Raw genomic sequence first — 26,190 nt, 5'->3', positions numbered from 1 at the left:
GCCCAGGAGCCGGCTCCGGGCTGCTCCCCAAATTTCCCGCACTCCCGCAGACACCCGCTTCCGGGGCCCTCGCCTCCTTCCCCTCGCGCTTGTCCTCCAGCATTTTAAGAACTGTTGGAACAGGCAGGCCTCAGGCCCCACCTGAGATTGTACCCGACTGTCCCCCAAACTCGGCATCTTCTGGAGGGTGGGCGAGGGCCATGTTCCTGTTTATTTACCAACTTGATGATACCTGGGGGAGCCTTTGGGACTGTTTGCCCAAGACCCCTCTTTACAAGGGTACCGCCCCCTTGTCACCACCACATGCCCTGCGCTATGCCTTGGGGCCTGGCTCTGCCATTCTTGGTCAAGCCCAGCCCACACCCCAGGACTCCATCAGCCTCAGCTCCTGGCGGCGGTGGGGGTTCTTCTGGCGCAAGTTTGGGGTTGGGCACCCTCCATGTTCAACGGGGGCCCTCGCCGCTTGCCGGGTCTCGGGGCTCACAGTCTCAGGGCTCACATTGACTTCTTGGGGTGCTGTGCCGTTCCCGCCTCGCTGCGCCCCAGCAGCGGTGCTTGCAGCCCGAGGGTCCAGCGGCCCCAGCTGGGCACCTGAGAGAGGGGCTCCTCCACGCGACGACGGCCTGGGGGCAGAGCTGTGTCCCCCACGTTGCCGGAGGCGGTGGGCATGTGGGGCTCTGCCTTTTCTTTTGTATGCTTGCTTGTTTGCTTTCTTTTTTAAGAGAAAGAAAATTACAAACTCTCTTGAAGTTGCAGCCGGCTGTGGCTGCCGCCCTGGGTGGTGTCCAGCACTTAGAACCCAGGGCAGGTGCTGCCGGCCACCTGGAGGGTGCCGGGTGGGGGTGCGTCCCAAGGCCTGGGGGCTCCTGGCATTGTCGCTGGTTGGTTGCTGAGGCTGGAGTCCACAGGAGCAGGATCAGCAATTTCCTCACTTACGCAGGCCTGTGGGGACAAGGTCAGAGAGCACCTGGGGGAGCAGTGCTGGGGCGGCCACTGGGAGCTGCCACCCCCTCCCCTTGGAGAACCTGAAATGGAACAAAGTCCAAGCAGTGGATGGCTTCAGGCCTTTGGCAGAAAGGAGGTAGGTGGGGCTGAGGCTCTGGAAAGCCCCCACTGCCTCTCCCTGTGCCGGGCAGGTCAGCGTCTTGTGCCTGTTTGCTGACATCTCAGTGGGATCTGGGCTGTGGGGCTGGGAGTGGAGTGGGGGCTCGCCCAGGGGTGTGCCTGGGTCCCTGGCTCAGGGCCTGTGTCCCCACCCCTGCCCGGGTCTTTACTCCCCCGTTCTCTGACATGGGAGCTGGGCTCCTGCTACCTTGGACAGCCCCTGCCATGACAGCTCTCATTTTTAGGAGAGAAGGGCCGGGGCTACCCAGGGGCGTGCCATCAGGTATCTCTGGGAACCTGAGCAGCCCAGGGGCAGTGCAGCCACCTATTCTGACTCCAAACTAGGATTGTGTACAGGGTGAGCTGTGTGGCAAAAGCTATTTCAAAGGAGGCCAGCTGGGAGCCCTGGCACCCCACCCCAAGGTCTGGGGTTTGCAGAACTGTGGACACTGCCTTTCAAGAAACAAGTCTGGTTCTGACAGATGGGAAACCAGGGCCCCAGCTGCCTGCCACAGAGAGACCCCTACAGCAGCCCCATGCTGCCCGCTGGGAAGTGGCTCTTCAGGACACCCTTGCAGCCCCTGACTCAGAGCCGACTCCTGGACCCAACCCCCTCCCACAGGCTCAGTCTCTACTGGGCTCTGAGCTTCTGGGCTGGGACTGGGTCCTAGGTCTCTGCAGCCCCAGTACCACCCCAGAGCCTGGCATGAAGCAGATGTTAGAAAAGTGAGGGTGGATGGATGGACAGATGGATGGCAGAACCGACAGGCAGGCCAAGGAAGGCAGCCTCTTGCTGTGAGCGCCAGCTTGGCCAGGCTGGCTGCAGAGCAGGTTCTGCCGGCCATACTTACAAGCACGCCTGCTTGGACAAGAGGCTGGATGGCTTTTCATTGACATGGTAGAGAGGAAATGGATCAAATCCACCAATGAAATCAACTGAAAGAAATCAAGACCCAAATAAAACAAAACCCACACAATGGAAGATGGCAGAGTGGAAAACAGGCCCAATCACAGAATGAAGCCCAAGGGGTCCCTGGGCCACAGACACGCCCCAAGTCCTGATGCGACAGCAGAGGGGACACGGCCGGGGGACGGGGGGCATAGGACAGCCCGGGTCCTCCAGCCTGTGTGGGGACGGCCTGGGGGGACAGCAGAGGTAGAACAGCCCGGGTCCTCCGGCCTGTGCGGGGATGGCAGAGATAGGACAGCCCGGGTCCTCCGGCCTCTGTGGGGACGGCCTGGGGGGACAGCACAGGCAGGACAACCCGGGTCCTCCAGCCTGTGCGGGGATGGCCTGGGGGGACGGCAGAGGTAGGACAGCCCACGTCCTGCAGCACTGTGTGGGGGCTGCACCGTGTTCTGCCCACTCCCCCACCACCCTCTGTCACGTTCAGACACGGTGGCTCCCTTGACACTGTCTGCACAGTCAGCAGGCGACAGGGGCTTGCTGGGCAAAGTTGACGTATTCTGAACTCCAGGTTCAAATGGGGTTCCCATCTTAAAATGTTTGAATGGAATCAGAGAGCGGAAACTGTTTGCCTCCTCCCAGGAAGCTGGCTGAGCTCTGAGTGATGGTTTAGGATCAGTAGCACAGTGGCTGAGGGATGCAGGGTGCCCTTTGACATGTGGACTGCTGACCCCATGGCCCTTGGGGTCCTGGGGACAGATGGCTCTGAACTGGATTCTGACCCCAGGGATAGTTCTGTCCATAGGAACCGTGGGCTCCCCAGGCACACCCAGACCCTGCTTGGCATGTGCCCTTCCCCACCCGGCTCTATCCTTCTCCACAGGGTCTTCCTGTGAGACCACGTCAGGATGACGGGCCCAGCGAGGGCACCTGAGTGTGGACCACTCATGTTGCAAATCACAGGAAAGTTGATGGGGGCTGGCGAGCAGAGTGAAAATGAAAACCCTGCCTAGATGGGTCCAGACTGCCACCGAGGGCCAGATGTGAGCGTCCCGGCCAGTGGGGCCCGGTTCTGAGCTGCCTGGAGGCTGCAGCGGCCCAGGACTCGGCAGGTCTGAGCTCAGACCTTCTACCTGTGGCTACTGCGGGGATCATGAGGACAGGCCCAGCCCGAAGCACAGGAGCCCTTGGACCTGGGGGACAGCTGAACCCTGGGGCCCCCAGGCCAGGACCTCTGCTCATCTCTTCCCTGTGTGTAGTGAGTCCTCTTCTGCTCAGGCCTACAGTCGTGAGCAAGGCCCTGCTGGGCGTGGGGTCCCTCCCAAGAGGGGAGGTCTCTCGCCTTGCCCAGACAGGACAGACTCAGAGTTGCCACCTCTGTAGCAGTCTCCCACCCCGCTGCTTGCAGAGGCCCCATACTCACAGCTGTCCTCTTCCTCCGTAAACACGCTGACCACGTAGCAGCCACAGACAAAACCCAGAAGCTGAAAGACACCACAGGCGGGGGGTGAGTGTGGCTAGGCGAGCCCGTGGGGTGTCACTGCGGCGATGCGGGCAGAGGCACCCGAGCACCCCTGACCACCAAGGCTCTGCCTCTCCTAGACCTCAGGTTCCTCCTCTGTAACATGGAGTGGGAGAGCTGGCCCGTGGGCATCCTCAGTTCTCAAGTTCCAGACGCACCCCTGCCTTCCACCCCACCCCACTCAACTGGGTGGGGGGCAGGTGGGGAGGATAATGGCTATTGGGTGGGGAAGATGACCAGGTCAGCCTGAGTGGCTACAGGGAGTGGGGTGAGGCCGCAGAAGCCCAGGCTGGATGAACCCCAGGCCAGCCCAGTCCCAGCCCAGAGTCCCCTCGGGCCCCTTGCCTTTGGCCCCAGCCCACCCCAGCCAACAGCCACCAGGAGTTGCTCCTCCTCTGTGGAGCGAGCCGTCTGGGATTCTGGTTTTGAGCTCGGCAAAGTGCAGGAGAGACAGGCTGAGGACTCGGGGTCCAGCAGGCAACTCCAGGCAGAGCTGGGGGCTGGCTGCTGCCTGTGGGGCAGGGGTCAAGCAGGGAGAGGAGAGGGACTGGCAGTCCAGGGCAGAGGGCAGGCCACTGCAAAGCCGCACACACCTCACAGACACCTGCATCCAGGGCCACTGAGGGAAAAGGGGCTCTGGCAAAGGGGGGCAGCATTGCCACAGCCAGAAACACCAACAGCATGAGCGAGAGGGCCCGGCCAGGGTCACTCCAGACCACAGACACCGAGGGAGGGGTTGGGGGCAGCTGGCCGCAGTGGATTTGTGACTGGAGGTGCCCCGGAACGAAGCAGGACACCTTCCTGGCTGCACCTCAGGCTGACCGCTGAGCAGCTGTGACCTCGAAAATTCACTTCACCTTCTGGTCTTGGTTTCTTCCTCCATAGACCTGGCCCAACACTCCCTGCGAAGGCCCCGGTCCCAGGAGAGGAGACAGGACATGCAGGTCAGGCCCCAGGGCTGGACATGCGTGGGCTCTGTCCCCCCAACCCCCACCCCATCTGGTACAGGCGAGCTGGCAGCTGCTTTCCTGGAAATCCAGCTCCTTTCTAGGGGTCAGTCAGGGGCCAGAAGACCTCTCTTACCACGAGGCAGGCAGACCTGTCTCCTTGATATTGAGACAAACTCAAGAAGCTGTCCCAAATGGCCATTTTTGGTTCCATGCCATGGCCAGGGTGGGAGCAGGGGTGAGGGTGGGCAACCTCCATGGCTCGTTCCCCCCCCCCCCCCCCCCCGCTCCAAAGGAGCCCAAGACTCCCCCATCACGGAGCTGGCCGTGGTGCTGAACAGGCAGCTGAGCTTGGGGAGCCACTGGAAGATGCCCCTTCCAGCCAGTGCCCTCCCCTCTTGGGGACCTGCAGGCCGCCTCTGTCCCACACCCCCGTGCTCCCCACCCTTCACACCACCGCCTCCTGCCCATCCTCCTGGCTCCAGCCCCAGGTCCACCCCGAAGCTCTCCCATCTCCCTGCTGCATGGAGGCCTGGGATCTGCAGACCCTGCGCTGCGCCTCACTCCCAGAGCCTGGCCTTGTCGGACGACTCTCTACTGCTACCATCAGCACAGCTGGGCAGGGGTCAGCCAAGCCACCAGCCTCTCCCAGACCCTCCAGAGCAAAGAGCAGGGGGGCTGCGCTCCTAGTGAGGACTAGCTGGCTGGAATTTAGATCCACATCCTATTAAAGAAATTCCCATCCCTGGGAGTCAGGATAAAAGCCAACAGCAGTCCCCATCTCCCCAACCACGCGTAGCGCTCACTCTTCCAGCCTCGGCTCCCACAGCACACCAGCCGCCTCCGAGAAAATCTTCATTTATTTCCGTCTAGCTTCCTTTTTGTTGCCTTCTCACAAAGCCTAATCTCAGGAGCTTTGATGTGTACACTTGGGACATTGGCTCTTTCTCCTCCAGTGGCATGCACCTGGGTTCCACACATTTTGGGGGCAACTGGGGCCCCCTTGTGCCTCGCTGAGTGGCTGTGGTCGGAGAAACAGGCCCTGACTAGCGCTGGAGGGTGTGTCTGTAGCCCCTTGCTACGGGGCAGCACCTCCCTGGCCTGATTTCCTGCAGGACCAGAGCAGAGCCCAGGAAGGAGCCCGGGGAGCTCACAAGGCTGCCCATACCATCACATGTTCTTAGGCCATGGGCTCCTTCGATTTGGAATTCAGCTTCCACCGCCAGCTGCTGGCCACGGAGCCTCGCTCCTAGAAGCCCCATGTCCACCTGGTGTGCTGCGTTGACGCCAGCGTGTGCACCAGGGAAAGTCAGGGAGCCTTGAGATTGGTCACAAGTTCCTCCGGCAATGGCACCAATCATGCTGCAGTCACATCGGCCCTGCCCCAGGAGCTCCTGAGGCGAAACGCTGACCAAGCACCCTCCACACACCCATCTCAGCTTTTGTCTCCTTCTTCTGAGCACTTCGAGGAAGGCACTGGCACCATCTGCGTTTTATAGAAGTGGGAGCTGAGGCACAGGGAGGTTGCTAGGCTCACGGAGGTGGCACAGCGGGGAAGGGGCCGCGTGGCCAGACCAGGAGCAGCACCGTAGCCCCTGTTCTCCACCAAACCGAGCAGGGCCTGTTCCCACACAAGCAGAGTCCTGACAGCAGAGTCCTGTTCCCACACAAGCAACAGCTGCTCCTCAGCCCCTCCCGGGCCACAGAATCCCTGTCCGGGCTGCAGGGTCCCTGTCCGGGCCGTAGGATCCCTGTCCGGGCCTTGGGATCCCTGTCCGGGCCTCGGGATCCCTGTCTGGGCTGCAGGATCCCTGTCCGGGGCCGCAGGATCCCTGTCTGGGGCCGCAGTATCCCTGTCTGGGCTGCAGGGTCCCTGTCCGGGGCCACAGGATCCCTGTCCGATAAGACCTGGGTCACGTGGTGCCAGCTTTGCCAAGTGCACACTCCAGGGTTCCAGACAAGGCTGAGGGGCTTCTTGCCGGCCCAGCCTCAGGCTCTGTCCACTTCCTGTGACTGGCATGGGCTTGGGGCAGCCGATGGAACAGGCTGGACACGCATCGATGGGTTTGTCAGGAAGATGCTTGCCGTTCCTCCTTGGGACCGTCAAAGCCAGAGGCGGGGTGTCTCAGCCTGATCCAAGTCCTTCCCACTCCCCACGACAAACACCACACTCAACTTGAGAAAGGGCCTGGGTCGGCCCCACCTGGGGGAGTTGGTTTGCAGAGGAGGCACTGAGGTGCCAGCCACGTGGGAGCCCACCCGTGATACCTTAACCTCTCCAGCAAGGGTGGGGATGAGGAAGGCAGAGATAGGCCTGAGGCCTGGTCAGCTGGCCCCGCCCCAGGGAGATGAGCCCCCAGCTCCGTGTCCCCTCCCTCATCAACCCATCCCCACCTTACCCCACGCTCACCGCAATCAGGATCTGCAGGCTGCTGTGTAGGGCCTCCACAGAGCTGGGCTCCAGGGCACAGATGGCACCTGACACCAGGGCCTGGCCATGGGGGGCCCCGAGGCCAGCTGCCGGCACCTCCTCATGCAGACACCCTGGCCAGTGCTCACGCCACCAGGAGCGATGCTGGGAGAGGCTGAAGGTCAGTAGCTCGCTGTCCTGGGGGTGAGGAGCAGGAGCAGGGCTGGTTAGCGCCAGGAGGTGGCCGGCCTCACCCACTGCAGCCTGCGGGGATGCCACCACAGAGAGGAAAGGGGAGGTCCTCTCCTCCCGCCTCCCCTGTCCTCCCACTGCACCCTGTCCCCAGGGCTCCAGCCGTGGTGGGGAAAGGAATACGAAGGCCCTTCCAGCCACTCCTATGCCTGCCCTCGACCCACACACCTTCTCCTCCAGGAAGGCCTCCCTGCCCAGACCCCAGAACTCGCTCTCAGGGGCACTGGGTCCCTTCCTTGTGTCTCTGGCCAAAGCTGCCATGTGATGTGTGTCTGCCTCAGGACAGTCTCCCCGGCTGCAGCCCCAGGTGTGGCTCCAGGAAGCGGGGGCCCGTCTGCCTGGCTGGGCACCTGCCTTAGTGCCCACCTGTGCCACACCGGCCAAAGCAGAGAGCCGCCGGGGGAGACCAAACTCCACCCCATCCCGGCTTTAGAACCAACCTCTGAACTGCAGGCAAAGCGCCTGAAACAGCCTTGGTCAGGGTCGGCTCAGCGATGACCCTCCACCTCGTTTCCCCTGGTTCCCTGCATTGCAGGAGGCACGAGGCTTTACCAGCCTGGAGGGTTGGTCGGGCTGGGACAAAGGACCCCACATGGCCCCAGGAGGGTGGTGCCCATTCACCTGCACATCTCTGCCAGGGTTTGCCCTGCTCTGGGGCTCCTCTTCTCCAGCTGGAGCCCTCTCACCTGCCAACACCCACAGACGCCTTTCATTCCCCAATCAAATCACTGGTCTCGCCCCAAACCTTTACTGAGTCACCAACCACAGACCAGGGCTGTTCTGGGTGCTGGGGACAGAGCCATGCACAGACAGCCCCTGCCTCAGACGATGGATGAAGAGAAAACAGAGGGGATGTTACATGGGGCCCGGCCAGGACCCCAGGGAAGGACCTCGCACTGCCTTCTGGTCTATACTCACCTGTGAGAGGCCCCCAACTTCCAGGTAGAAGCAGATGATGAAGATGTTCCAGGTGACCCAGATGGCTGCCCACACCATGTACTAGGGAGAGGGGAGGACAGGGCGGCAGCTGAATGCAGCTCCCGGGCACACCTGCTTGCACCCAGCCCCCGGGGGAAGGTCCCATGATCGCACAGGAGGGGTGGCCTCTGCTCCCGAGTCTGGTGGCCCCCGGATGCACGGCGTGGAGAAAGGGGTCCCCCGTTCCCACCCTGGGACAGGTCTCAGAGCTTTCCCACGTGGGCGCCCCAGGAATGAGGCCGTGGGACAGCCAGCCCGAGGGAGCCCCAGCGCAGGTCAGTGTACAGACAGGGCATCTCCAGCTGAGCTGCCACGGCCTGTCCTCGCCTCGCGGGGCAGACGTTGCACACAGCACAGGCCTCCACTGCAGAGCACCCCCAAAACCACCCCCAAGAGAGTGCCCCAAGGAGCTGCCAGCTGCCTTTGTAAACAAAGTTGTGTGGACACAGCCACGCCCATCTGTGCACACACAGCCCAGCTGCTTTTGCGCTGGGACTGCACGGGCCACAGCGCCTAAGGTATTTACCATCTGCCCTCTACAGGAAAAGTCGCCGCAAACCACTGGTCTGGACCGATTATTTGGTTCTGCACTGAATGAAAATGCTGACTGAGCAGAGAGACATTTTTCTGAACATTCTTTCAGCTTCTCCAGAGGATACAGCAAGGACAGTATGGCCAGGGATCTGCTGGGGTCCAGGTCCCACCCTGGGCTTGAGGCAGTGATTTTGTTCCTATTTTCCCATCTGTAAAGCAGGGATCATGGCAGCACCCATACCCCTGGCTACTGAGGGGATGAATTTGTGAAGGCCTTCAGTGCCTGGGGCTCCCCAGTAAATGCAGCTGCTCCTACAAGCAGCCTTGGAAAAGCCCCGCCGTCCGAACCAGAATTCTAGATGTGCAGGCAGCAAAGAGGTCTGAACCCAGGGGTCTGGGTTGGCGTTTGTGGGGTGTTCAATGGTGTCCAGGAAAATAGGGCAGGATGGTGCCACGGGAGCCGCCATCCTGGTCACCCCAACCCACCTGCCCGTAAAGGGGGCCGGGCCCAGGACTCACCACCACCACATAGCGCGGCCGGTACTGGATGGTGCCAAAGAGTCCCAGGATGACGACGACGATGTGGGCGAAGTTGGCCAGGATGGGCGCCCACTGGTAGCCCAGGAAGTCAAACACCTGCCTCTCCAGGGCAGTGACCTAGGGGCAGGGCAGTCGCCATGAAGGGTGGACCCGAGGGAGGCCCCAGGTCCGCCAGCCAGTGCCCGGACCAAGGTGATGGGCAGTCAGCCGGCACTTCCTCCCCAGACCTGCCCACCACACCTTTGTTTGACGAGGGACGCCGGGGCCCTAACTCCTGCTCCATGACCTGCCCAGAGCAGGCACTGGGCATCTACTGTGTGCTTGGCTTTTCCAAGAAAAATCCCCAAATCAGCCTGACAGGCCTCTGTGTGTCCCCACCCATCCTCATGCGTCCCCACCCGCCCCCGCATGTCCCCGGGTGTCCCCACCCATCCCCATGCGTCCCCACGTGTCCCTGCGCATCCCCACCCGGCCCCGCCCGTCCCCACGCATCCCCGGGCAAGCGTTCCTCCCTTGAGTAGGCCCCATCCCCTCCGTCCCCGTTTTCCTCATCTGGAGAATGGGAACACCGGGGAGGGGGGGGCTGTTCTAAATCGCGAATCGTAGAGCCAGGCGACAGACACACAGACGGCCAGGCGACAGACACACAGACGGCCAGGCGACAGACACACAGACGGCCAGGTGACAGACACGCAGACGGCCCAGAAAACACCACTCGTGGGGGTCAGATGGCCAGGAGGGACTGACGTGGATCCACAGGGGTACTGGACACCGAGGGCCCAGCCTGCCGCCTGCATCTCAGCCTTGGGGACAGCGCTGGCGAGGCCGCTCTCTGGCAGGCAGGCGGTCTCCCCTCCACTTCAGGACATTACAGGACTCTGTGGAACTGGCCCTCCCCACAGGGCCGAGAGGGAACCAACGAGGTGGGAGGGGAAAGTGCCTGAGGAATATAAAGTGGGTATTTTGTATGTAGGAGACCAAGAAAACCTGAGCAAAGCCATCACCAGGGTGCCAACTGCAGGGAACGGCGCACTCGGCCCTGCCCGTCACCAGCTGCTTCCCAAGCGCTGGCGAAGCACACCCCAGAGAACAGAAGATGCTGCAGAACTCACCCCACCCCCTCCCCAGCCACCCCATCCCCCATCCCAGCTGCCCACCCCCACCGCAGCCATGCCACCCTCCACCCCCACCCCAGCCTCCCCATCCCCACCCCAGCCTCCCCATCCCCCATCCCAGCTGCCCACCCCCACCCCAGCCTCCCCATTCCCACCTCAGCCTCCCCATCCCCCACCCACCCCATCCCCACCCCAGCCTCCCTATCCCTCACCCCATCTCCCATCCCAGTCACTCCATCCCCCACCCCACCCCCATCCCAGCCACCCAGGGGCCAGAGCTGCCGCCATGCTCAGGACAGCGACGGTGCATCCAGGGAGGACCGGAAGGGACTGGCGTGTGCTAGAAAGGCAGTGATAAGTGACAGCAGCGCAGCTGGGGTGAGTGCCATGGCTGCACTCTGTGGATTTCACTGTAGGCACTGGAGGGGCTGAGATGCCATGAGTGGCCTCCAGGCCTCTGGCCTGGGGGTGGGATGGGAGGGGCACCCAGAGAGGTTGAGCCCTGAGGCAGGGGAGAGTTCTAGAGGGCCTGGGCACCTCCTCACGGTGGGGGGAGTGGAGGCTGGATGGGCTGAACCAAGAACAGGGCCAAGCCGGGAGGGCACTGGGGATGCCGGGTGGTGGGCGGCCCAGGCTCTAGGGGCAGCTTCCATCCCTGCCTGGTACAGCTCCTCAAACCGTGCCTGGGGCACAGCGAGCAGGGTGGGCCGTTGTGGATCTGCCCCACGGTCATGCCGCAGGGAAAAGGAGGCCTAGCCTGACTCCATTTCGTCCCAACCCCTGACCCACGGTGCTATCCTTCAGGTTATCTGCTTTTGCCCATTTGTGCACGTAGGCCAAGCTCACGACAGGAGGAATTCAGCTTGGTTTACCTTTCAAGCAAGGATGACCATAGCCCCTTCCCGAAAACACCCTGGAGGACAGGAGCTGGGCAGGGTGTGCACACAGGCAACAAGGCTGTGGATCTGGACCCCGTGACCTGGCCCTGGATGTGGGGGCTACAAGACTGCACCCACCCACTGGTCCTGCCTCACGGTGAGTCCAATTCTGCCCACGGCAGCTTTCACCCGGCCCTGGCCCTCCAGCTGTAGTGTGGCTCCAGTGAGAAAGCTGGGCAGGTACGGGGCCCAGCACAGAGCAGGTGCTCAATGAACGTCAGGAGCGGGGTACTGTGAGGACACCAACTGGTCCATGGGCTGCAGGGAGCAAGATCTGGCAAGTGATGGTCTGGGGAGCCAGGCAGGAGGCTGAGGGGTTGGGGAGCCAGGCGGGAGGCTGGGGGGTTGGGGAGCCAGGCAGGAGGCTGAGGGGTTGGGGAGCCAGGCGGGAGGCTGGGGGGTTGGGGAGCCAGGCAGGAGGCTGAGGGGTTGGGGAGCCAGGCGGGAGGCTGGGGGGTTGGGGAGCCAGGCAGGAGACTGGGGAGCGGGGCGGGAGGTTGACCATTGGCAAGGAGCCTGGGAGCCTCCCTCGGGCCGCAGAGGCTGGTGGCCTTGGAGGGAGGAGGCGGGAGTATGGCCCCCAGGACACTGAGGCAGGAGAGAGGGTCCAGCTAGCCTGGCCTCCCTGTGGAGCCGTCTCATTCTTCAGCAAATCATCTCCAGCGAGAGTGGAGGCCGCAGAGGCCTGTCATGGCAGGTGGTTCCTTAGATTTCCAACACAAATTGCTCAAAGCCACACCCTCATCTGTGGAGTGGCCGCTAGTGAGAAGCCATACAGGGAGGTTGAGCTCACTCAGGGGCCAGGGGACTCCGCTCTCCTAACCCTGACCCCCAGTTCCTGCCCTCCCAGTAGCCACCTCTTTGGGAGCCCTCGGGCCACGGGAGCCAGTGCACCCCACGGGTACCCACAGGAACCACTTCTCCCCCACAGCTGTGGCCTGGTCCCCCACCAGGCTTGGAGCTCAGGACAGTGAGGCCTGGGGGCTTAGAGACCCACACTTCGCCCCCTCCCTCTCTCGTGTCATGGATACCAGATGTGAAGCCTGAAGACCAACAGCCCCCTGAAACGACAGGAATGGCAAGAGCCAGCCCCCCAAAACTACAGGAAGGCAGTGGCCAGCCCCCTAAAACTATAGGAACTATAGGAACCCCCCATGAAGGAAGGCAAGGTCTGGCCCCTCAAAATTACTGGAAGGGAGGGGCCAGTCCCCCCAAATTATAAGAAGGCAGGGGCCACCCCAAATGACAGGAAGGCAGAAGCTGGCCCCCCAAAACCACAGGAAGGCAGGGACAAGCCCCGAAGCCTCCTTCCATCCAGCCGCGGAGAAAGGGTGAGAAGGCGCGGGAGCATGGGCCAGCAGGCTTCAGGCAGATCCCGACTGGCCTACCAGGGTCCCAGGTACAAAGGACACAGGGGCTCACAGCCAGGGAGAGGACGGGCCCTGGACAGCGAGGCAGCTCCCGGAAGGTGTCAGAGTAGGGGGTGTGCGCCCTGCTCTGGGGCCGCAGACCAAACGCCGGCACCTGCCAAACGCCCCGTGTGGGGTGGTGCTGGCCACAGCGGAGGCCACTTTGCAGGGCCTTCACCACATCACTCAGCAGGACGGGCGGCCACGGAGGCTTTGGCAGAGAACGGCGGGATCTGAGCTACGTTTTAGAGACGGTCGCAGGCCGGTTCTGCTCTCCCCCAACAGCCCAGACCAGACCCCCATTTCAGCTCACAGGCTCCTCACAGACAGCAGCGCACAGAAAACCTGTCCCTGCATGTCCCCGCCGGACAAGTAGATGATGCTTTTAGGACCTCCTTGGCTCTAGCGCCCCCTGCTGATAAGACTCGGAATCTTCCTGATTTCACAGCAGCAAATAAGGCCCCACATCCCCAGGGTCAGGCCAAGGCCCCCAGCCAACCAGGGTCTCCGGGCTGCCCCAGGCTGCCCCTTCCCGAACCCGGCGGAAACCACTCTCCCGAGCTGCCATGGCTCTCTGCACCCTGGGAAGCTAGCTCGGGCCATCTGTCCAGCAACCCACCAGCCCCTGGAGAGGCTGGGCCCTGGCCTGGACAGGGGCGGAGCCCTCTCATCACCCTGAGGATCTGTACCTGCCTCCCCAGGTGACCGCTGATCCCCAAAAAGGGGTGTTCGCTGTCAGGACTGGTCAGGGACTCCCTGGGGCCAACGACCTGACACAGGCCAGCTGGGGGTCCTTCCCCGACCCCTCTTCCACTGCCAGATGTCAGCCAGGAGGCAGGGTGCAGGGGACTTGTCTGTCCTCCCCGTCCATCCAGCTGAGCTCCTCCCAGGCAGGGACCAAGCTCCATTGTGCTCCATGGGGACAGTGAGAGACGGAATCACTGACTCAGGCTTTGGGGGATGGGAGGGGCTGCAGACGAGGGCAGAGCAGGCCCCAAGGCAGGACACATGTTGTCCAGGAGGCAGCCCGAGGCAGCTTCAGGTGCCCGGAACCCACGCTGTGCACAAGTGCTGGGCTTCACCCACTCCGCACCTCGGGCTGCTCATCTGTGAAACGCTGGTGCCTCCATAGCTGGATGTAGGTCCAGCCTCATAACTCTGCCTGGCAGACCAAGTGCCAGCTGCTGCCGGCTGCCGTGGCTGTAGCAGCACATGTGTGCAGAGTCCCCGTGTGCAACCTCAGAGCTGGTCCCACCCGCCGTGGCTGTAGCAGCACGTGTGTGCGGAGTCCCCGTGTGCAACCTCAGAGCTGGTCCCACCCGCCGTGGCTGTAGCAGCACGTGTGTGCGGAGTCCCCGTGTGCAACCTCAGAGCTGGTCCCACCCGCACCCACGTGACCCTCCGAGGAGGCCCCAGTGCCTGTCCACAGGCCCTCCATGCACTCCGAGTCCTGGGAATCTGCCCCTGTGTCCTCCATGGGAAGGGGATGCTGTCCACAGATGCGCCCACGGCGGCGTGATCTGCCAGGGGGCGGGGAAGACTGGAAATGTCCAATTTTGACGAGACGGGTGCTGTCACGTGAGGACAGTGACTCCAGGCAACCAGAGGGCCTGCCTGGGACGCAGACGGCTCAGACGACATGTGGTGGGGACAGGCAGAGTGGGGGCAGAAAGGCAGAGGCCACGTCTGCACAGATGGCCTCAGAGCTTCCCTACCAGCCCCTCCCAGTCCTGCGGTCACGCAGATGCCTCGCGGTCCTCGAAGGGAAGTTGTTCTTTCTCTGATCTCCGGACCTCCCCACAACCAGAGCCCCCTCAAGCTAGGACCCCTGCCTGGGTCAGCTCTGGGCCTGGAATGCAGGGTCACTGAACCCTGGAGCTTGATGGGGGGCGCTCAGTGATGCCGGGACTGCTGGCCTCACAGCCTGAGGGGACAGACTGAGCAAGGGAGCTGCTGCCCAAACTCACCAGCCAGGCAGATCCAGCACCCTGCGTCATCCTCCTGCCACACCAGGAGGATGGGGTGTGGGGCATCACCCTGAGACCCCAGGCTGGCCCCTCCTGAAAGCAGCCCAGGTCCCACTCCCATGGAGCTTCCAGACCGGCTTCTTGGTTGCGGGGGTTCTCCAGGGTCAAGGCTTGGCACCCGGACAAAGCCCCTGGCCTCCCAGGTGTGGCCTCTTCCCCACCCTGCCTCCATCCTCCGTCCACAGACATCGAGCTCTTCAGGCTGTGCTGGTCAAAGGTGGGGCCCACGGCTTCCCTGCTCACCCATGTCCTCCTGTCTGTCCTGGGCCATCTTAGGCACACCCAACCTCACCCAGCTCCATCCCCCAGCCCTTGCTGCCAGCAAAGGCTCCTGCTGAAGAGGATGGGCAGGCACAGCGCATGGAGGCTATAACGGACTCAGAATCACTGAAGCCCACAAGACAGCCTCCTCCAATGAGACCCCCACCCCGCCCTGCTGTCCAGCACCCACACGGTGCCTTGTCTCCTGAGGGAGACCACCGCACCTGCTGCGACCCCAGGGAGGGGCAGCCTCTTGGGAAATGACAGCTCCAACAGCCCTGCTTGGGAGTGGACCCAACACCAGGCCTCACATGGCCTCAGATGGCCTGACCACCGCCACCTTGGAGAGACCCTCTCCTCGGCCCTGTTCTCCTGTCCGGGACCTCAGGGTGCTGGGGGCGCCTGGGTCAGAACCAGACCCACAACTCTCCTCCCTGAGCTTCCGTGCAAGGACGGTCAAGAAGGACAGAGGAGTTGCCCAGGGCACCCATGGGGGTGGGGGGCCCAGGGTCCTTCCCCTGCATGGTGTCTCCAGGGCTCTGTGAAGGGGGCGTCACAGACAGTTTTACACTGGAGTCACAGCTTAGACACCAACAGGTCTTAACAGTCGCCTATCAACGAAGACAGTAAACAGAGCGCGTCCAGCAAACCGAGCAGGCCTGAAACGGCACGGAAAACACCACTGGCCACGAAGGGCCTCAAGACTCACCTCCACCTCCTGGGAATAAAAGGCCCAGCAAGCACCCGCTGCACCCGATACCTTCTGCAGGAGAACCCACCTGACAAAGACCTGGGGCAGGGCTCGTGTCTCGAAGCCTCGCTAAGCGGGTGAATTGCCAAAGGCACCCCAGCCACCCGGCCGACCCCCAGCAGAGGACAGAGACAGCAGCAGAGGCCTGGGGGCCATAAGCTGCCTCCATCCAGCCTGCTCTCCGCTGCGGACGCCTGTTCCCCCGCAGGATGGGGCGCCCGCAGCCCCGCCACCCATCTCTCCCCACATCCCCTTGAGAAGCAGCTTGAGCCCTTCACTCGGGTCATGCGGCCCCGTCCTTCTGACCTCTCACCTCCACCCCTGCTGCCCTGCACCACCCACATCACAGGCGGCATCTTCTCAACTCCTGGGACAGCCAGGCTCCCACCTCACTCAGGACTCAGGGTCTGTGCCCGTGCCACGCCCACCCGCCACCAGTACCTCATCCCCATCCCACTCCCCGCAGCACCGCAGCCTCTGCCCACGCCTGCCCACGTCTGCCCACGCCTGCCCACGTCTGCCCGGCGCAATCACACGGTGACCTATGTGCTGCTTTGCTCATGTCAATCATCAGTGGGGGCTGATGTAGGGCAGGGTCCGCCTGTCTCTGCAGATGCAGCCAGCCTGGGCACTACCTGGCATGGAGGGCATGCTTTCCCTAAGGGCAGGGCCCAGCTGTCCGTGTTGTGGTGCGGCTGCAGAGCCCGGGGAGGCTGGCTCACAGGAGATTCTCCACTGTGTACATATTGGGAAGAGATCCTGGTACTGGAGGGCAGAGGCCACGGAGGCCCCACCCGGGGCAGTGTCTTGGGTGTGGGGGCTCAGCTTGAGCTCTCAGTAGCCCCCATGGACAGTCTCTACGGAGAGGCCGTGTGTAAAGCCTTGGCCACAGAGGGCTCAGAGACTGGATGGTCCCACACTCATGGGCAGAGGAGGCTCTGGCCAGGTCCGGGTGGGTGCAATTTCAACAGGCTCCAGTGACTTGGGTGTTGCTGTGGGGAGGGGCACCAGGTGGAGGGACAGGCTCCAGCAAAGATCTGGAGGCAGGTGGGTGGGGCGGAGGAAGAGAGGGGGAGCGTGAAGGGCCTGCACTGTGACGGGTGCCACCCAGGACAGGACACGTGTGCACACTCACGCGCCTTGCAGGCAGAGCTGGCTGACAGTATCTACTCTAGACACAGAGTTAAGATTAAACTCTTGGCTGGGTGTGGTGGCTCACGCCTGTCAGAATCCCAGCACTTTGGGAGGCCGAGGTGGGTGGATCACGAGGTCAGGAGATCGAGACCATCCTGGCTAACACGGTGAAACCCCGTCTCTACCGAAAATACAAAAAATTAGCCGGGTGTGGTGGTGGGCGCCTGTAGTGCCAGCTACTCCGGAGGTAGAGAGAGGCAGGAGAATGCTGTGAACCCGGGAGGCGGAGCTTGCAGTGAGCCAAGATCTCGCCACTGCACTCCAGCCTGGGCGACACAGTGAGACTCTGTTTCAAAAAAAAAAAAAATTAAACTCTTAGTCCCAGGTCTCCCCATCCTGCCCAGAGGACGCTAACCTACGAGGAGGGATGTCTGCCCTGCCAGAGCCCCGGGGGGAAGGTAAGCGAACACCCCAAGTGGGGCAGTTCTTGCCCTGGCCCACTTCACCTACACAGGGCACAGTCCTGTGAGGTCTGGGCTGGCAGCTGGGATGAGCTGCACATATCGGCTAAGGGGTCTCAGCCTGAGGAGCAGCCTCAGGTCAGGCTCCAGAATGGAGACCCTGCAGCACAGAGCGGCAGGGGCGTCTTCTTCATCTCAAAGCCAAGGCACCCAGAGGCTCAGGGCTCCATGACATGTGGCCACATGCGTGAACAGTGAGTCTCATGCCACCATGGAAGTGGGTGACCCTGGTGGCCCTGCCAGTACCCAGCCCCAAACCCCTTCCTGAGCCTTTGGCTCCTGGGGTCTCCTCAATGCAGCAGGGCAGAGCCTGGGAATCGGACGCGGCACAGCCCTGCTCAGAGCTGGCAAAGTTCACACTGTTCTTTGGGGAGAAAGGCTTCCAGAAAGGGCCGGGCGCGGTGGCTCAAGCCTGTAATCCCAGCACTTTGGGAGGCCGAGACGGGTGGATCACGAGGTCAGGAGATCGAGACCATCCTGGCTAACACGGTGAAACCCCGTCTCTACTAAAAATACAAAAAATTAGCCAGGCGTGGTGGTGGGCAGCTGTAGTCCCAGCTACTTGGGAGGCTGAGGCAGGAGAATGGCGTAAACCCGGGAGGCGGAGCTTGCAGTGAGCTGAGATCGGGCCACTGCACTCCAGCCTGGGCGATAGAGCGAGACTCTGTCTCAAAAAAAAAAAAAAAAAAAAAAAGAAAGGCTCCCAGAAGAGATACCTGGGCCCTTTGACCTGAAGCTTGGTAACAAATTTCTCAAACTTGTCAAAAAAAAAAGACGGGGGCTACCCAACCCCCCCATCCTCCCAGGTCCCCCACCCGCATGCAGTGACTAGAGCTGTGGTCAAGGACTCTTCTTGCCCAAGGCAGAGGAGGCACAGTGGGCTGCCAGACTGCCAACCTGGCCAGGACAAAAGGCCTTTGACAGCTCCCTGCTGCGATTCAGCAGTGACCCTAGAGGCTAGCCTGAGAGGACACGACTCTGCCCTGTCCCTGGAGTGTCCCCAGGTCTGCTGGGGAAGCCCTGTGGCCCTCAAGCCAGGATGACTCTTTCCCTCTTGGCTGCAACCAAATTTCCAAGGGCCTGCATGTGCACCCTGCATCTGTCTACTGTCCACTGCAGGAACATGACTCCACCTGCCCCTCTGCGCCCCGAGGTCACACCCGATCAGCACAGTCGTGCCTCACTCTGCACCTGAGACTGAAGCACCCATTTCTCCTGCCCAAACCCCAGCACCATCAACCCCAGCACATTCTCACACCACCTTCAACAGATGGAAACTAAGGTCACCAGTGTCCCCATCAACCCAGCACATTCTCACACCACCTTCAACAGATGGAAACTAAGGTCACCAGTGTCCCCATCAACCCAGCACATTCTCACACCACCTTCAACAGATGGAAACTAAGGTCACCAGTGTCCCCCAAAGCAGCCTCGCTTTCTGACACCCAGACACCACCAGCTGCCACTGGCCAGGCTCCAAACTGGGGTACCAGCCAGGCTGGTGCCTGTCCTTCATGTGGTCAACCGACCAGCATTCGAGTCTTCGAGTGGACCACCCTTGCCCTCCCCATTCCCGCTTCCAGCCCCTCCCCACCCAGTCTCCTAAGGGACTCCTGCCACTGAGGAGCTACTCACTGAGAGATACCAACTCTTTCAAGGCCTGGGATGGTCCTTGGGCCCCCGAGCCTGTTGCAGGGTCTCAGGTTATCTCCGCAGCCCTAGCGAGCCTCCCAGGAAAGCTCCGGAAGCTCCTTCCTTCCTGGAGGAAGGACACGATGCCTCCTCGGCCGTCCCCAGGTCCGCCCGCAAGCCTGTGCCCCTAAGCCGAGGATGGGACACCCAAGCTGCACAGCCACCGACTCCGAGGGTTTTGCGGCTCAGAACTCTGAAACAGCCCCTTCGGGCCCTACGAGCTTCAGGAGGAGGAGGGGGCCGCGCAGTCCAGCTGCGCTCCGCAGCCCACAAAGCATCGTTTCCTTTTTAAGACGGGAGACCCAGGGCCCATTAGCATCGAAGCAGAGCAGCCTCCCTAGCCTGGACTGGCCAGGCCTTTGTTTAGCCCCCTCCCCCGAGGGCAGCGGGCTCCGGGAAAGAATTCGCCTCCCAGGCGTCCCAGGGAGCTTCGGACTCCGGGGCAGAATGAAACCTTGGCCGAGGGAGCCCCGGCCAGTACAGAAGACGCCCGCGCTGCGTCCCGGGCGGGCACCGGCTCCAGCCCCTTCTCGCCCCCGCATCTCTCCACGCCGGGCGGAATGGGGGGCAGCGGGGGCGGGCAGGGTCGGCTTGCTCGCGGGTGGGCAGGACGCTGTCAACCCCCGCCCCCCACACTCGCAAACTCGCAGGCACAGCCTCCGTCATCGCCCCACCCGGCTCTCAGAATCCGAACTTGGCCGCTCACTCGGCGCCCGGGGCGGGCTGCGGGACACGCGCCTACAGATGGAGACACGCGCACCCGGGGGCGCACACGCCTCTCCCGGCGATGGGGTCCAGGCGGCCCCGCCCGAAGGCTTCCGTCCCGCCCGCCCATCCAGCCGCTCCCCGGCACCTGTCCCCGCCGCTCCGGACCCGCGGCCGCCCCCCGCGCGCGCACCCCGGGGACAGGACCGGGCGCCGCGGTTCCCCACGCCCCGCAGGCGACACCCCCTTCGGCCGCAGCAGCCTGGGGTCCGAGGCGTCCCCGTCGGAGCTGGCTCGGGACCCAGCGAATGGGCCCAGGAGCGGAGGGACTCGCCGGGACCCCGCAGCCGCCGTGGGTCGGGCACCCGGAGCTCCAGGAGGCCCGCAGAGGGGTCGCCACTCACCAGCTGAAAAGTGCAGAGGACGATGAGCGCGCAGCGGCCGGAGCAGGAGCCCATGGTGCCCGCCTGTACGGGAGGCCTCCGGGTGCCCCGCGCTCGGCCCCGCCCGCCCCTGCTCCCCCCGCGCTGCAGCCTCGGCCCCGCCGCCCCGCGTCCCGGCCCCCGGCCCCCGCCCCCCGCCCCGCAGCCCCCGGCCCGGCCCCGAATAACAGCTGCGCAGCCTCCCCCAACCCCGCCTGCGGCCCCTGGGGACTTCGCGCCGGCCGGAGCAGGGGACCCTTCTTAAAGCGGCGATGGCGCGGCCTCTCGGGTAGCGAGGGGCGGCGCCGAGGCCGCAGAACAGACCCGCAGCTGAGGGGAGCCCGCCCCGGACGCGGCAGGGATGACCGGAGTCCGCCGCCTCCTCCAGGATGACCTTCCCAGCACCTGCTGCCGCCCTGGGCCCGGCGTGAGATCCCCATCAACCTTTCCCGTGGGGGTCCCAGCGACCCCATCCCCGAGGCGTTTTCTCTGAAAGTCTCAGAGATGCCTTGACTTGGAGCAGCCTGGACCCGGGTCCAGAGCTCCGAGGTCCCCTCTACGGGCGGGCGGGCCGAGGACTCAGGAGGAGGGAGTGAGCCGGCTCGCCCACTGCCCACAGGGAGCTCCTCTGCTGGAAGGCCGAGAGCTGAAGGCCGGGTCTGCTCTAGCTGCCGGACCGGCCGCCTGCCTGCGCCGGAGGGGCTTGGGGAGCCGCGGGTCGGGACAGCCTGAGGCCCTGTGCACGGTGGGGGCAGGTCCCAGCTGTCCAGGGCAGGTCCTGGGGTCTGGATGGGGCTGAGCCTGGTGAAGCCTGTGCTTCCGGTGGAAGCTTGTGCTGGAGGCAGGGCATGGCCCCAGCTTGGCCGGGGAGGAGCAGGAACTGGACACAGTGAGCTAGAGCCTGTGGGCTCTAGCAGGGGCAGAACAGCAGGAGACCACCGTAGGCGGGCGGCGGGGCCAGGGCTGCCACTTGGTCTTGACTCAGTGGCCGGGCAGGCTCCCTGACTGCCACTCACCTTCTGAGGAGCCTGGGGTGGGTTCCCCATGGCAACCTGAATTCCTGCCCCACTCGCGAGTTAACGAGTTACTGAGGATTCTTGCCTTCCTAATTTTGGTTGTATGTCCCGCAGTCCCAGGGATCAGGAGGTGTTAACAGAAGACCAAGGGTCAGGTTTTCTGCACTGGGGGGAGCCGCCGCACATCTGTAATCCAGGTTCATGGGGGGTGAGTAGCTTCCAAACCCCAAAGGTCAGAGAGCAAAGGTGTAGTCGGCTGTGGAGGAGGGGAAGCCAAAGGTCAAAGAGCAAAGGTGTGGCCGGCTGTGGAGGGAAGGGGGCAAAGGTCAGAGAGCAAAGGTGTGGCCGGCTGTGGAGGGAAGGGGGCAAAGGTCAGAGAGCAAAGGTATAGTCGGCTGTGGAGGGGAAGCCAAAGGTCAGAGAGCAAAGGTGTGGCCGGCTGTGGAGGGAAGGGGGCAAAGGTCAAAGAGCAAAGGTGTGGCCGGCTGTGGAGGGAAGGGGGCAAAGGTCAGAGAGCAAAGGTATAGTCGGCTGTGGAGGGGAAGCCAAAGGTCAGAGAGCAAAGGTGTAGTCGGCTGTGGAGGGGAAGCCAAAGGTCAGAGAGCAAAGGTATAGTCGGCTGTGGAGGAGGGGAAGCCAAAGGTCAGAGAGCAAAGGTGCGGCTGGCTGTGGAGGGAGGGGGGGCAAAGGTCACAGAGCAAAGGTGTGGCCGGCTGTAGAGGAAGTGGGGGCAAAGGTCAGAGAGCAAAGGTGTGGCCAGCAGTGGAGGGAGGGGCAAAGGTCAGAGAGCAAAGGTGTGGCCGGCTGTGTAGGTGGGGGCAAAGGTCAGAGAGCAAAGGTATAGTCGGCTGTGGAGGGGAAGCCAAAGGTCAGAGAGCAAAGGTGTAGTCGGCTGTGGAGGGGAAGCCAAAGGTCAGAGAGCAAAGGTATAGTCGGCTGTGGAGGAGGGGAAGCCAAAGGTCAGAGAGCAAAGGTGCGGCTGGCTGTGGAGGGAGGGGGGGCAAAGGTCACAGAGCAAAGGTGTGGCCGGCTGTAGAGGAAGTGGGGGCAAAGGTCAGAGAGCAAAGGTGTGGCCAGCAGTGGAGGGAGGGGCAAAGGTCAGAGAGCAAAGGTGTGGCCGGCTGTGTAGGTGGGGGCAAAGGTCAGAGAGCAAAGGTGTAGTCGGCTGTGGAGGAGGGGAAGCCAAAGGTCAGAGAGCAAAGGTGTGGCCGGCTGTGGAGGGAAGGGGGCAAAGGTCAAAGAGCAAAGGTGTGGCCGGCTGTGGAGGGAAGGGGAGCCAAAGGTTGTTTGCAGTGTTGGGGAGATAAGAATATTCAGGAATTAGATGGTGGTGATGGTTTCACAGCTGTGTGAATATACTGCAGACCACCAGGCACTACACTCTAAAGGGGTAAATATTATTGGTGTGGGGATTGTATCCCAATTTTTAAAAGATGTGAAAAAATTAATGTTTATTTGTACAATATATAAGACATTGATTTTTAAATACAGCGATACCATCCCCGCCCCCCATAACCCTGGTTCCTCCAGGCACTTGGAGCCATTGGTGGAAGGAAGGACATGGACTCCCAGAAGATGATTTGCAAAGGTGCCACGTAAGCAGAGGAGCCCCATAAGCAGAGGAGCCACATAAGCAGAGGCCCAGTACCACGTAGGCAGAGGAAGGCCCGGAGCCGGCTGCTGAGGTCCTGAGGGAGAGGGAGGGGCACCTGCTCAGCCTTGCCTGTGTGTGTGGATCCTTCTCTCTCAGTCTCTCTCAGGGGAGGCTGCCTGGACATGCATGCGCTTTGCGGTTCTGTCCTCCCAGGCTGCCTGCTCTTCCTCTTGAAAGCAAAAGCTTTCACTTGCTGTGGATGAGACGATGCCCTGGTGCCCCTTGCAGAAGCCAGTGTCAGAGCCAGGAGCCGTCGTGGGCATCACCTGCCCCAAATTTACGAGTTCTGGTGAAGGGGTCGGGACAGCCCCTTTGAGAGTTCAGCAGAGCAGGTCTGCACAGGGCCCACGCCGTGCACAGCCCACACTCCACATACCTTGGTGCACACTGATGGCGGCAGCCAGCCACGGGGACCCCAGGCACAGCGTCGCCCGCATGAACGTTTAGAGCAGCCTCCAGAGGCTGGTTCTGTTTCCACACCTGGTTCGCGGGTGACACAGTTGTGACTTGGCCCAGGTCAGTTGTTGGGGCCTGACCAGCTGTGGGTGGTGAGGTTTTCTCGGACACTTCATCTGCCCTCGTTCTTGTTAGAATTCCTTCTGCCTAAGAGTGGCAGCTTTAAAAGCGGAATGGCACCACGTCTCCATCCTTACACAGAATCCCACGTGGGAAGACCCTAGTCAGAGGACCCCAGCCTTGCCCGGAGCTGGACTTCAGGGCAGCAGGAAAGTGCAGTGAGAGTGAGTCACACCTGAGGACGGGGAGGGGGGGGCTGTCTTCAGGCTCTCGACAGATGTGTCGCCTAAGGGGCTGGGGAACGGGGGCCGGAATGCCACACCCTGCTCACCTTGGGGATTCTGGGCAGAGCTGGAGCAGCCAGGCAGGAAAATATCCTCCAGTTTCCAGAGAGTAAAAGCTGATGGTCCTACCGAGGCATGAAGGACAGTGATGGACAGTGATTGAAGGTGATGGACAGAGGAGGACAGTGATAGACAGCAACAGAGAGTGAAGGACAGTGATGGACAGTGACTGGGCAGTGATGGACAGCAAAGGGCAATAATGGACAGCAGAAGACAGTGGACAGTGATGGACAGCAAAGGACAGTGGAGTATAGCGGAGGACAGTGATGGAAAGCAGCGGACAGTGATGGACAGCGAAGGACAGTGATGGAAAGCAGAGGACAGTGATGGACAGTGGAGGACAGTGATGGACAGAGGAGGACAGAGAAGGACAGCCATGGAAGGACAGCCACCCCAGTCAGCACAAATGAAGGCCAAGTGGGGCCCATGCGTTCCTGGGAGGAGTGGCAAGCTGGGAGAGACCACCAGGGCAGGGAAACTCAGGAGAGTGGCAGCTTATTCAGGCCAGGACCTTGTGCGTCTTCTCCTTTTTTCTTTCTTGGTAAACCCGGTGTATTCATTTTCTGGGGCTGCCATAACAAATTCCCATACACCTGCGACTTAAAGCCATGGAAGTTTAGTACGTCACAGTTCTGGAGACTAGACGTCTAACAGCCAGGTGTGAGCAGGGTCGCACTGCCTTCAAAGCTCTGGGGAGGGTCCTTCCTGCCTCTCCCAGCTTCCGTGGCTCTCAGCTTCCTTAGCCTGTGGCTGCATCGCTCTGGTCTTTGCCTCCACCTTCGCAGGACCTCCTCCTCTCCTGTGTGTCACTTTTTATGGTGCTTGTGATGCCGTCCAGGGCCCACCTGTGTAATGCAGCTCTCATGTCAAGATCCTTAATCACATCTGCAAAGAACCTTGCCCCAAATTCCTGGCTTCAAGCAATTGGCCTGCCTTGGCCTCCCAACGTGCTGGGTTTGCAGGCGTGAGCCACTGTGCCAGGTCTAGATTTTGGGGGCCACCATTCAGTCACTGCCCTTGGAGTGGCGAGGAGGAGGCTCTGCTGCTCTCCCACACCTGCAGCAGCCCCAGCCTGCCCTGCAGGGCAGACCTTCCTTGTGGCAGAAACAACAGGAAAAGGAAAAGAAGAGGAACCCAGGCCTGGGTTCCCGCAGAGCTGTCCGCAGGGCCTGTGTGGGGCTGCAAAGGCCCCTCTGTTGTCAGAACACCCCGTCCCCATCACCGAGAGCAGCCAGAACTGCCATAGATCATTTCAGATGAAACTGGGAGAAATTTCAACTGCAACAAACACTCCTGGAAAAGGAGAGGCCAATCCCCATGGCTCCACGGACAGCACAGCCCGACCCCTTCATCCGGACCCACAGGCAATGTTGTTGACTCTGTTCTTCCTTTGGAAGAAAAGGGTGCTTGTTGGTTTCCAGTTTACTGCAGACACAGAGAGGCCCCTCTCTGGCTTGGAGCCTGGCCCGGGCTCTCCAGTCCCAGCTTCTCCTTCCCGAAAGGAACATCCTGCCCAACAGTGCAACACGCATGTGCACTCCCAGTGTGGGAATGAGGCTGAGCTGGACTTCAGGGGCAGCCCAGGACGCTTGCATCAGGTGGGGTGTTTCCCGGAGGTTTCTTGGGAGCTGCCTGGGAGTGACCAAAGCTGCTTCCCAGCTGGCTTCAGCCCAGGCTTCCTGGGTGAGGTTCTTGTTCCCTGGCCCCTCACGGTACGCGTGGTCCTGTTCCCCGCCATCCCCCACACCCTGGAACTCTGTTCCCACACTCAGGACCCACCCAGATGCCAGCTCCCCGCAGAGCAGTGTGGCCCCCCACTTCCAGCCCTGACAGCACACACCCTGCCCCCCCCTCCATTTCGGAATTTTGCTTCACCAGAAATACCGTTTCCCACCCACCCTGCCTTCTTATTCTCGGAGGCAGAGGCACTTCAGCCTCCTGGGCCCTCGGTCACCGAGTCTCCCTGGTTTACTTTGGCAGTGCCGCCTCTCCCTCACTCGGATTGTCCTGAAAGGGCTTCCGTGCGGCCATGCGAGCTGTGTGTGCACAACCTCAGGGGGCACATTAACCGCGTCCTCGGACTGGCGGTAGAGACGTGGCCTCGGCCCGAGCGTGGCCGTCAGACTCTCCCTGGGACTATGAGCCCTCGGCTGAGGGGGCAGAGGGGCAGCTAGGATCATGGCCGCAGCTCCCGGAGGGGAGCCCCCAGCCACCGGCTGTCTCCCTGAGCCTGCTCCCCAGGCCGCGCCTTTCCTGACGTCCCTCCAGGCTCCTCTGGCGACCACAGAACCAGCCCTGGCGCTTTGCTGTCCTTCCTGTCAGGGTCCTTTCCCAGAGGCGGGAGCTCTGGGCGGTGGGCCTGTCCTGGAAGAGTCACGTAGCTTGTTTAAGGAGAAGATCCCCATGGCTCCTGTGCACACGTGTGGCCTCTCTCCCCAGGGGCTGCTGTGAGCCTGGGAAGTCCCGGGAGGTGTCTCCGGCGCCAGAGAGC

General features: G+C 62.2%; 1 protein-coding gene across 3 annotated transcripts; it reads right to left on the bottom strand.

Annotated features, from left to right (window-relative positions):
* Nucleotides 1-193: 193 nt before the first annotated feature.
* On the bottom strand, nt 194-20,279 carry NKAIN4 (sodium/potassium transporting ATPase interacting 4). Of its 3 annotated transcripts, none has more exons than XM_030914500.1 (7): nt 18,986-19,267; nt 9,174-9,311; nt 8,061-8,141; nt 6,891-7,088; nt 3,435-3,495; nt 1,956-2,040; nt 194-942 (listed from the first exon to the last, which is right to left on the bottom strand). In XM_030914500.1, exons 3-7 carry the CDS (start codon nt 8,136-8,138, stop codon nt 933-935), a joined length of 432 nt encoding a protein of 143 aa, XP_030770360.1. In that variant the 5' UTR covers nt 8,139-8,141; nt 9,174-9,311; nt 18,986-19,267; the 3' UTR covers nt 194-932. The 3 variants fall into 3 exon arrangements, with proteins under 3 accessions (XP_030770360.1, XP_030770361.1, XP_030770359.1); XM_030914499.1 differs by lacking the exon at nt 18,986-19,267 and adding an exon at nt 20,152-20,279 and having other exon boundaries at nt 196-942; XM_030914501.1 differs by lacking the exon at nt 1,956-2,040.
* Between the last annotated feature and the right edge of the window lie 5,911 nt (nt 20,280-26,190).

Source organism: Rhinopithecus roxellana, chromosome 13, assembly GCF_007565055.1.
Source record: "Rhinopithecus roxellana isolate Shanxi Qingling chromosome 13, ASM756505v1, whole genome shotgun sequence".
In the NCBI taxonomy this organism is placed as follows: domain Eukaryota; kingdom Metazoa; phylum Chordata; class Mammalia; order Primates; family Cercopithecidae; genus Rhinopithecus; species Rhinopithecus roxellana.
This window is presented reverse-complemented; position numbering and strand designations above follow the sequence as displayed.

What these genes read in the sequence shown, in the direction of transcription:
- NKAIN4 (XM_030914499.1), bottom strand. Translation starts at nt 20,205, where the DNA reads ATGGGCTCCTGCTCCGGCCGCTGCGCGCTCATCGTCCTCTGCACTTTT. An exon ending in GCCTGCAGATCCTGATTGCG is followed by an intron (nt 3,496 to 6,890) that starts GTGAGCGTGGGG and finishes GGTGTCTTTCAG; the next exon opens with CTTCTGGGTTTTGTCTGTGG. An exon ending in TACGGAGGAAGAGGACAGCT is followed by an intron (nt 2,041 to 3,434) that starts GTGAGTATGGGG and finishes GATTTCTTTCAG; the next exon opens with TTGATTTCATTGGTGGATTT.